The following is a 12,161-nucleotide window of genomic DNA, read 5'->3' as shown; positions in this document are numbered from 1 at the left end:
TCTCTGAAGGCGGGGGGATCCTCCCATTTGATTCCTGCTGCCTTTACGAGGCAGAGAAAATACTATCTAACGCCGGAGGCTCTCTCTTCCCTTCTTTCACCAAACCTCGCAGTTTCAATCTTGACACTGGGTCTCTCTGCAGAATGTCTTTCAGCGGTTCCAGTTTCTTCTCAACAGCAGACTTTGTCTCGTATGGAAGTTATGGTCATCGTTACCGTGCAAGCAGCCTCTTGGTTTCATCACATTAACATTCAAGGAGCTCTTGGATCGATCACGTTACCATGCAAGTGGGCTCTTGGATCAACCACTGGTTGGGTACAGTCAGCTACCTAGCTGAGAGAGAGGACCTAACTGACCATTAAGGACATTGAACTGACGGGATTCATTTGGGTACAAGTGTCGTGATTTGGAGATTCCCCAAATGGATCAACCGTTTAGAGGAACTTGGCGACATCAAAATGGAGGAAGGAGATCTCAAGAACTTCCACATCAGGTCAAAGTGAAAGCAGCTGCTCAACCATCCATCCTCAAGAACTTTGCAACACAGTCTTTCTCCTCCCACCAGAAAAGCAGAGAAAAAAGTATTTTTTCAGGTAGGGAAATCCTCCACCTGGCCACTAAGGGGGGAAGGTAGGATATCTTCAGGCCAACTTGGAGGAGGAGGTAGTGGTAACATAGTGCAGAGATGGAATGTGGAAGTCTTTCGATCTGGTTGTCGCCCCCCCCTGTATCAACTCTTTCTCTCCTCTGATTCCAGCAACATCATCCTTTTTTCAGGGTTTAGCAAAACATCTTGCCCTGCAAGCAGAAGATCAAGCCATGTTGGAGAATGTCGCTCCTTAGGAGGTCGACGATATCTCCTCAAGCTTCTTCAGTCGACTTTCTTGTAACCAAGATGTCTGAATGCTGGAGACCGGTCGTGGACCTCTCAGCTGTGAACAAGTTCACCTTGCGGACACTGTCCAGGAAGAAGACTGCAGCCACGGTCACACAAGCAATCAGGTCTCATGACTTAATGGTCGCCTTGAATTTGAAGAGCTCCTACTTCCAAATCCCCATTAGGACCTTCTCCAGTTATTATATGAGTACCAAGTCCCAATGCATCTTCCCAGCTGGTTCCCATTTTTATATGGGGTCGCCGTTGCGGATGAGCCGTTTCCTTCTTTTTCTATTCTGCGCTTCTGCCTCAACAATCCCCTTCTCCTTTAAGTCTCCTCTCACACAGTCCTTCCATCTCTTTCTTGGTCTCCCTCTTCTTCTTCCCTGAACCTCCATCTCCATAGAATGTCTCCCAACGTGGTCCTCATCTCTCCTCATCAGGTGTCCATACCATCTCATCCTCCCTTCCTGCACTTTCTTTGATATTTCCACCACCTTTGTCGACCCCCTTATGTAGTCATTTCTTATCCGATCCTCTCTTGTCACCCCAGACATCCACCTAAGTATTCTCATTTCTGCCACATCCATCTTCTTCTCTGTCTTCCTCATGCTTGCTGTTTCTGTTCCATACAGTATTGCTGTTCTCACCACTGTCCTAGGAAATTTTCCTTTTAACCTCAGTGGTATTCTTTTGTCACAAAGAACTCCCGAGGCTGCTCTCCAGTTGTTCCCAATGCATCAACATTAGTAATATTTGAGAGCAATTGGATTGCAATGAAAAAAAGCTAGGTATATGAGGCTCCAGGTAGTACAATTACCATGCTAATAATAAATGTGTGGAAAATTCACCGACCAAGAGTGTGAGCATTTATGAGATGGATATGCCTGTAAATACTAATTTTGTTGAAAAAGTTTTCATTACATTAGAATTCTAATTTTCCCAGCTTGTCTTTATTTATAATCCTTGCATCCTGATGTTTAGCATTCTATAATTATAGCTAGATACTTTTGTCAATAGCGTAAATAGAACCCCATGTAAAACCTGTACAAAACTTTGTTGGCTCATTTTATGCTCATCTGAAATTTTGAATTCAATCTTGATATAAAAGTATAAAATTTTTCTTCTGAATTATTGAAATTTAATTTTTACAGCCCTACATAGCACTGTGATCCATTTTCACCACTTTTACTTACAAAAATATTAATGTAATTTTAAGTAAAGAGAAATTTAAATCATTTAAAAAATTGTGAAAATTAAACTGTTCATAATACTGTATAGAAATATTCTATACAGTATTGAATATATTGAACTAAAAATGTACTAAACTGTATATAAATTCATTACAAAATAAATGGTTCTTCAATAATAATTGTCCTAAATGTGTAGACCAACCTTTATTATGAAAAATGTTGTATTTCCTGGCTATCCAACACTTCATGCAATTCAAATAAATCAAATTCTATACCAAATAAGCCTGACAATGAAAGCAAAATTCTCACTGTTGATATAAATACAGTAAATAAGAAAAAGAATGCAACCTAATATGACAAACATAAAACATACACAAACCAAAAATTATTATTTGCATAAAGAATAAAGTTAATAAATGGATACTCTGTGATACAATTTTTTTTTTTTTTAAGAAAAGGATACAACAATTAATTGGTTATCTAATTAATACAAATGAGAAATTGCCTGGCTGCTATCAGAAGACATGGCCAAACTGAAGTATTGAAGATGTTTAGTTCTCATTCTAAATACAGTAGCTGAAAAAAGGGGCTTGCGTCAGAATAAAAGACTACTTGTGTACTGGAGTGTCTAGTTGAAACAGAAGGCTAATAGAAATAGATTTGGTTGCCAGAGGGTAAAAAGACTTTCCAAGTGGGCTTGGCTAGCATTAAGTAGGAATAGTTAGCTGGAAGTAGGATGGCTAGCTTTTTAGATAAACTGGTTGCTAGAGAAGGAAAACTAGTCTCAAGTGGGAGTAGCTAGTTGGATGAGGGTGGGCGAGCAGAGGAGACCAGTGGAAGTCTCAACGCAGCTTTACCGGGAATTCCTATGAAAGGAGGCAGGAGGGGGGACAGAAGGGAGTTAGGTCATTGTTTGCACGGTTAGTCTCTATGTTTAGACTCGTGTGCTTGATCAATGTGTGGTCTAAATCAAAATAATTCCTGAAATGTTTCTAGATCCTAAATTGCAAATTTTAAAAATTCTATGAAAAACTCTAAGCAAATAAATAATTGAATTGCTAGATGATTAATCATTGTTCTTTACTATATACAGAACTCTATTGTAAATGAGGAATAATACAGTATCTACTTTTATGTCTATTATAAAAGCTATTGAAATTAATGTCAAATAATTTTTTAATTTGTGAGTGTGTGTGTGTATTGTACACAAGTGTATATATATAAGTGTATGCAAACATATACATAACCATTTATATAATTGTGTGTGATTAATACATGAAACCACACACAAAAATACTAAATAATATAAATATAGTATAAATCTACATACAAAGATATACAGTCGATAGATCAAAGAGATACAGTCATACAGTCTGTTTACTTACATAATAACAAGACTGTACATAACCATGTGCATGTATGTGTATACATGTATGTCATCTACATATGAATGTATGATGTGAAACCTTTAATGAACTATCATAAATGAATTCTCTAAGCAAGGCCTATTTGACAACAGTTATCTGACAATGTATCATGAAAATGTCTTAGAAACAGTAACTCATAACATCCTTTACAAGATAAAACTCAAGTTATGAATGCTTACATTTATCAATATCAACATACAAGCAATATATACACCATTAGTCATAAATAAATATTCCATGTTTTTGTATTTTAAATTCTCCTAGCTTCCCATACGATCAAATATATAAATCTAAGAACAGTAAAATTATTTTACAGTATACCTAGATGTGAATAGAAAATTTAAAATTAGTGGCATAAAAACACTAATTGAAAAATGTGGACCGATTAATAATTTCAAATTTTAAAGCTTTTATATGTAGAAGGCAAGCAAAGGATTGTGCTTCTATTGATAATTTTAAAACTGCAGTGGTTATCATGAAATAAGAATAAATGGCATCTCAAACTGATTGGTTCAATAACCCTATTCCTTTTAAAATAAGTTGATTATTGGTACTATTGAAAGATATATACATTAAAGATAATTCTTTAAATGAATTATCTCCTTAAAATTTTAACATTACTGTAATTAAGAATGTATAAGAGCTGAAGCTCATAGATTTAAAAAAGAAACTCATTTTAACAGCAAAATTCTGACTGAAAACATCAGAAAGCTCAACACTGCTTAAAATAAATAAGTGAAATTTAAATTTTTCCATATAACCTTTAAATAAATAATGCCCTTGATAAAACTAATTTTTGTTCAATAGCACTTCCTTTTAAAAGCAGAAATCTGATTTGTTTATAATAATCTCCCATCCATCATTACAATATTTTAAAAGGGGGGAGGGGGGTGATGAAGGAAATATCTATTTTTGGGGAGGTACTGTGTGGTCTCTGATAAATTTCCTGCAAAAGACTAGAAGAGGGAATCCAGTATGACAAAAATACTGAAGAAATATTGTTTCCCCTGCTCTACTTTAGGGCCAGCGTTTCAATGTGCAAAGCACACACTCATTGTTTATAAAGGAGTCCCATGGTTCAGTACTCTTGGAATCTGTCACAGCACCTCTAATATTTACTGGAATTCTTCTAGCAACGTATAACATGTAATTACTGTGAACCAATCCCAGTACTGGAGACAATACTACCTGGGAGGCTGTGAAAATAGTTTATCCTTGGTCACAACCACTTTTTGGGTTAAAGTGTTGTGTGGTTTCCAAGGACTAATTCTAAAGTAGACTCTTGTACTTTAAAGCAAGCATCCAACTCATATATGTTTGAGTGGGAAGAAAAACTAATAAGTCAGATGCACATCTCTTAGAGAAAATCGAGAAGGAGCTAGAAGCCTGTCATAGTGCTCTTGCTGAAGGCCCTAATTGATGTGTCCCCTTTTATAAACGATTTCACCTCGTGGGTGCCACATTCTGGCCAAGTACCACCCAAGCATATCAAAACACTTTGTTTCAGGTAGTGTCTTATAAACACTATGCCAAGAACAACCTGTAAAGCTCTGGATATCCTGAAAGTGTAAATTTACCCAATTAACTGGAGACACTTTTCAATTCACTACGTTCAGGATTGTGGAGTTACCGAACCCAAACCTAATTAGAAGATGCAGCTGGGTATAAACAAGTGCCAGGTAGTGTTGTCTCCTATACTAGTATTGGTTGTCGGTTACCAGACTTATTTCAATATTAGAAGTGCTGTGACAGGTTTGACAGAGCCTGAATCTGTGGGTCTCCCTTATACACATTGAATCCTTGCTTTACACATTCAAACACTGGCCCTAGAGCAGGGGAGACAGTATTTCTTTGATATTTTATGTTGTATTGGATTACGTGATCTAGCATTTTACTTGTTCTAGTCCTAGTAAATCACATGGCACTTTAACCACCATATATTTGTTATCTTAATTGGCAATAAGACCTTGACCTTAAAAGAATACTGTATGGTACAGTAGATATTGCCCAAAACATTGAGTTGCTCTAAAATAATTTGGTTTTGATGATCCACAAAGGACTTATCTGTTATTCAAATCACTAGTTTTAAAATATTGTATCATGGGTGATAATGGCCATTTTATTTTTTGCTTAATTTTGTTCTATAACTATTGTGTCCCGTGGAATTTTAGATCTGGTACTTTCTAGTTTTTGGTTAGTTCTGACAAAGCTTAAGAGGTAAAAATCTTATACGCGTCTTGCAGATTAAGGCACTGCTGATTCTAATTTAAAAACATTTCCCTACTATGTTTTTCTTCAATGGTGTTGATTGGTATTTCCTTGATTACCAAAATTTATTACTGTATTGTATATTGAAAATAAACATGAGAAAAGAATGAGTTACTATTTCCTATCAAAAAAGATGACAATAATAAAAATTCCTAGTAACTGGATAGCTTAGACCATAGCAGCTCAAAGGTTAATCCAAGTTACTGTATTACTACTGCAATATGATATAAGATATACTGACATACAATCGCCAAGTTGTAATTTGGCTATAGCTCAAATACCCAAAATCCAGACTTAAGTTACTTCAGCTAAAAAAATAGCCTAAATGCTAATCTTAATCTAGAATTATCATCAATTAGAAATCAGCAATAAGATAGCTAGAATACATATAAAATTATCCTGGAACAAAATTCATATTCAGTTCTAGTCACATAATCTACCTTTACTCAGCAACTATGTACATGGTTACAAATACTGTATGTACAAAATCTGACTAAGAAAAGAGCTAGTTGGAACTAAGTGTACTGTAGTTGTAAAATCATGCCAAACAATGAAGAAAAAGTAATGTTCTCATAAAAATTCATTATTTTGTATTCAGTGCAAAGGAAATTATCACTAGGTGGTCATTCACTACAGTACCTGTGTGTCCTTCTGAATAAAAAAAATGTATATAATTTAAAAAGAAAAAAAGTTCCAGTAAAAATATAATGTTAGTGTCATGTGCTTCAAAAAACTTGGCCTGTCAGTAAGAACTACAAGGACACCTGGATTCAAATACAAATGATTAATTTTCAGAGGATGAAATCTACAAGTAGAAATCTTAATTTACTGGCCTACTTGTGAAACAAAACTGAGCTATGGCTATGGATGGGATAAAAATAGTCGTCTAAATGAGAAAATATCAGGGAAAGGACAAGTGGGTTGGACAGCAGGAGAAATTATATAGTACCTTAAGGGTAATATCAAGATGACTTGACTAAGGATAACACTTACAAAATCTACAGTAACATTAATATAAAAGGAAAAGATAAACAATCAGTTATGTGCTCAGGAAAAGGAACTTTGGGGTGATTGTTATCTACAACATACAAAATAAAATAAAATAAAATATGCACTGAACTGGACTTATATTCAAATACAAATCTAATGCTCCACCAGCACACATGATACATCGTTAGCCATTTCCCACCCCCCAAAAAAAAAGATTAGACAAAATATAAAAGCAACACTCACTTCTGGATGATAATTATAACAGTTCTGAGGTCTTCTTCTGAAGTGACTGAGAAGCAATCGACTGCAGTGCATCGTTTCGTTATAATCCACTTCTGTTGGCTCTATGTCCACATTTCTTGATTCACACCTGCATTGATTATTGACAGCGACCAAAATTAGGTTCGTTGATTTCACTTTCTGGACACTGAATGGCCTGGGTAAGGAAAAGATAAATATTTGTCATTTACTTGTCAGAATTTAATTAACAGTAATTTGATTAAACAATGTAAAGAACAATAAAAGTCATTTTCAATACCGTTTAGATGAGAGAAGCATATATGAAGGTATGGCTGCAAATGTCATAACAAAAAATTACTCTGAAAAACTTGTATGATAGATACAATTGGTAAACAAAACAATTTACTGAAGATGTGTAGGATTAAATATATAAAAATATGACCCAAGATGAGTGAAGAACATGAAGACAAGGCTAGTGAGTTGAAAGACAAAAATGCCACAGGTAAAATGCATGGTATGTTGGATACATATATAAAGAAGAATAATTTAAAAATGGTGCACATAATCAAGGTAAATCTAAAGTGAAAAGCACATAACAGATTCACTGCTGAACTTTTCATTAATTAAACCTAGAGACTAGAGAAATTTTAAATCTATATATAGTACTGTAATTCAAAATTCAGCTTTAAGGTTATCCAACATTTAAACCAACTGCTTTTGAATAAAATTAGACAAAAATATATCAACTGAAAAAAAAAATATATATAATTGGTATTGTGTCCCATGGTTAAGACAAAAGTGAATTTAATAATGTTCCATTTCCAAAAACATTAAAGCTGTCCTATAGTATATCCTTGATGGGGGCTTTGCAGAATATACCAAAAGCTTGAAAATTACTTAAAAAGCCTTTAAAAACTGCACACGTCTGCAATAATTAAATAATTTCCTAGCAAATGTGTGAATAAAGGTTCAAGAAACTCCAATCAACATTACTGATTTATAGTTGAGATTGCTAACATATGTCCACAAAATGTGTACACTATCTGTATTTTAGTGTATATTCATATTTATAGTTAACATTGCCTACATATTTCCGCAAAAATGTACACAATCTGTATTTTAGTGTATATTCATATTTATAGTTGACATTGCCTACATATTTCCGCAAAGTGTGTACACTATCTGTATTTTAGTGTATATTCAAATCCAGGTATCTTACAAACTTTGGTTAACAGTAATATTGTACTGTCCTTTGTATGGAAAAATGTTATTTTTATTAGTAAAATAAATTTTTGAATATACTTACCCGATAATCATGTAGCTGTCAACTCCGTTGCCCGACAGAATTCTATGGAGGGATACGCCAGCTATCACAATACTAGAAGGGGGTGTACTTACCAGCGCCACCTGTGGCCAGGTACTCAAGTACTTCTTGTTGACACCTCCTCAATTATTCCTCGGTCCACTGGTTCTCTATGGGGAGGAAGGGAGGGTCGATTAAATCATGATTATCGGGTAAGTATATTCAAAAATTTATTTTACTAATAAAAATAACATTTTTCAATATTAAACTTACCCGATAATCATGTAGCTGATTCACACCCAGGGGGGTGGGTGAAAACCAGTGTACAAGATTAAAGGATAGCTAAGTATCCCATATTTCATATAACAGTTATCTCAAATAACAATGAAATAATAAGTACCTGGTAAGGAAGTCGAATTGAACCGTTACTCTGCCTCTTTTTTAAGTTCGTCTTCCTTACTGAGCGCAGCGTTCCTCTTGGAGGCTGAATCAACCCAAAGGTGCTAAAGTATATAGGGTTGCAACCCCTACTAAAGGACCTCTACAAAACCTCTAACCCAGGCGCTTCTCAAGAATGAATAGACCACCCGCCAAATCAAAAGGATGCGGAAGGCTTCTTAGCCTACCGTAACAACCATAAAAACAACAATAAAAGCATTCAAGAGAAAGGTTAAAAAAGGTTATGGGATTAAGGGAATGTAGTGGCTGAGCCCTCACCTACTACTGCACTCGCTGCTACGAATGGTCCCAGGGTGTAGCAGTTCTCGTAAAGAGACTGGACATCTTTAAGATAAAATGATGCAAACACTGACTTGCTCCTCCAATAGGTTGCATCCATTATGCTCTGCAGAGAACGGTTTTTATTAAAGGCCATCGAAGTAGCTACGGCTCTTACTTCGTGGGTCCTTACCTTCAGCAATGCAAGGTCTTCCTCCTTTAAGTGAGAATGGGCTTCTCTAATCAGAAGCCTTATATAATACGAAACCCCGTTCTTGGACATGGGCCTCGAAGGTTTCTTGATGGCACACCATAAGGCTTCTGACTGTCCTCGAATAGGTTTAGACCTCTTAAGATAATATTTGAGAGCTCTGACAGGGCAAAGAACTCTCTCTAGTTCGTTACCTACCATGTTGGAGAGGCTAGGTATTTCAAACGATCTAGGCCAAGGACGTGAAGGAAGTTCGTTCTTTGCTAGGAATCCGAGCTGAAAAGAACATGTTGCAGATTCGGTCGTGAAACCAATGTTCTTGCTGAAGGCATGAACCTCACTGACTCTCTTAGCTGTTGCAAGGCAGACGAGAAAAAGAGTCTTGAGGGTAAGGTCCTTGAAGGAAGCTGACTGGAGAGGTTCGAACCTAGATGACATAAGGAACCTTAAGACTACGTCTAGGTTCCAGCCTGGAGTGGATAGACGACGCTCTTTAGACGTCTCAAAAGACTTAAGAATGTCTTGAAGGTCCTTGTTGGAAGAAAGGTCCAAACCTCTGTGGCAGAGAACTGAAGCCAACATACTCCTATACCCTTTAATCGTAGGGGCTGAAAGGGATCTCTCATTCCTAAGATGTAGAAGGAAGTCAGCTATTTGGGTCACAGAGGTATTGGTAGAGGATATTGAATTGGCTCTACACCAGCTTCGGAAGACTTCCCACTTAGATTGGTAGACTCTACGAGTGGAAACCCTTCTTGCTCTGGCAATCGCACTGGCTGCCTCCTTCGAAAAGCCTCTAGCTCTAGCGAATCTTTCGACAGTCTGAAGGCAGTCAGCCGAAGAGCGTGGAGGTTTGGGTGCAACCTGTCTACGTGAGGTTGACGTAGAAGGTCCACTCTTAGAGGTAGAGTCCTGGGGATGTCGACTAGCCATTGAAGTACCTCTGTGAACCATTCTCTTGCAGGCCAAAGGGGAGCAACCAGCGTCAGCCGTGTCCCTTCGTGCGAGATGAATTTCTGCAGAACTTTGTTTATTATCTTGAACGGTGGGAATGCGTAAAGGTCGAGATGGGACCAGTTCAGTAGAAAAGCATCCACATGAACTGCTGCAGGGTCTGGAACAGGGGAACAATAAAGCGGAAGTCTCTTGGTGATGGAGGTGGCAAACAGATCTATGGTAGGTTGACCCCACAAGGTCCAAAGTCTGTTGCACACACTCTTGTGGAGGGTCCATTCCGTGGGAATGACCTGATTCCTTCTGCTTAGGCGATCTGCTGAGACGTTCATATTGCCCTGAATGAACCTCGTGACCAGAGTGAGGTTTAGACCTCTTGACCAAATGAGGAGGTCCCTTGCGATCTCGAATAGGCTCCTCGAATGGGTCCCTCCTTGCTTGGAGATGTAAGCCAAGGCTGTGGTGTTGTCTGAGTTCACCTCCACCACTTTGCCTAGCAGGAGGGACTTGAAGTTCAGCAGGGCTAAATGAACTGCTAGTAGCTCCTTGCAGTTGATGTGGAGCAATCCCTGTTCCTCGTTCCACGTTCCCGAGCATTCCCGTCCGTTCAAGGTCGCACCCCAGCCCGAGTCCGATGCATCTGAGAAGAGATGAAGATTGGGGGTCTGAATAGCCAACGATAGGCCCTCCCTGAGAAGGAGATTGTTCTTCCACCACAGGAGAGTGGTCTTCATCTCTTGGGTGATTGGGATAGAGACTGCTTCGAGAGTCGAACCCTTGTCCCAATGAGCTGCAAGATGGAATTGAAGAGGGCGGAGGTGGAGTCTCCCTAGCTCGACGAACAGGGCCAGTGATGAAAGGGTCCCTGTGAGACTCATCCACTGTCTCACCGAGCAACTGCTCCTCTTCAGCATGCTCATGATGCACTCAAGGGCTTGGCTTATCCTGGGGGCCGATGGAAAAGCCCGAAAATCCTGACTCCGAATCTCCATTCCCAGGTACACAATGGATTGGGAGGGAATGAGCTGAGACTTTTCTATGTTGACTAACAGACCCAGTTGTCTGATTAAGTCCAAAGTCCAGTTGAGATTCTCCAGACAGCGACGACTCGTGGAGGCTCTCAACAGCCAGTCGTCTAAGTAGAGGGAGGCTCTGATGTCCGATAAGTGTAGGAATTTTGCTATATTCCTCATCAGATGAGTGAACACCATAGGAGCTGTGCTTAGGCCAAAACACAGGGCTTGGAATTGGTAGACAACCTTTCCAAAAACGAATCTCAGGAAAGGTTGGGAGTCTGGATGAATAGGAACGTGAAAGTAGGCATCTTTCAAGTCCAACGAGACCATCCAGTCCTCCTGTCTGACCGCTGCTAGGACCGACTTCGTCGTCTCCATCGTGAACGTCTGCTTGGTGACATACGCGTTGAGCGCGCTGACGTCCAGCACCGGTCTCCAACCTCCTGTCTTCTTGGCCACAAGAAAGAGACGGTTGTAGAAGCCCGGGGATTGATGGTCCCGGACTATAACCACTGCCTTCTTCTGCACAAGTAGCGACACCTCCTGGTGCAATGCTAGCCTCTTGTCCTCTTCTTTGTAGTTGGGAGAGAGGTTGATGGGAGATGTGGTCAGAGGTGGTTTGAGGCAGAATGGAATCCTGTAACCGTCCCTCAGCCAACTGACAGACTGGGCGTCTGCACCTCTCTTCTCCCAGGCTCGCCAGAAGATCTTGAGTCTGGCTCCTACTGCTGTCTGGAGATGCGGAGAGTCAGTTTTTCCCTTTAGATGTCTTGGAGCCTTTCCTAGACTTGCTCCTGTAAGAGTCTGGACGGGAGCTTCCTCGGCTGGGGGCTCTACCACGAAAGGGCGGTATGAACCTCGTAGCAGGGGTATCAGCCACTGGGGAGCGATAAGTCTTGGGGACTGAGGTAGCAACCTTAGACTTACGAGCCGATGAGGCTACAAGATCGTGTGTGTCCTTTTGT

The 12,161-nt window shown here is 38.9% G+C and overlaps 1 protein-coding gene across 3 annotated transcripts in view; it reads right to left on the bottom strand.

Annotated features, from left to right (window-relative positions):
* Nucleotides 1–12,161, bottom strand: part of LOC137620511 (voltage-dependent calcium channel subunit alpha-2/delta-3-like) — a 263,284-nt gene that overhangs the window by 23,470 nt on the left and 227,653 nt on the right. For all 3 annotated transcript variants that reach the window (XM_068350700.1, XM_068350701.1, XM_068350702.1), the window contains one exon: nucleotides 6,999–7,191. In XM_068350700.1, the coding sequence (XP_068206801.1) occupies nucleotides 6,999–7,191 (193 nt within the window). The remainder of the gene's footprint in view (nucleotides 1–6,998; nucleotides 7,192–12,161) is intronic.

This window comes from Palaemon carinicauda, chromosome 27, assembly GCF_036898095.1.
Source record: "Palaemon carinicauda isolate YSFRI2023 chromosome 27, ASM3689809v2, whole genome shotgun sequence".
Taxonomy (NCBI): Eukaryota; Metazoa; Arthropoda; class Malacostraca; order Decapoda; family Palaemonidae; genus Palaemon; species Palaemon carinicauda.
Note: the sequence above shows the minus strand (reverse complement) of the source record. Positions and strands in the feature narration are given on the sequence as shown.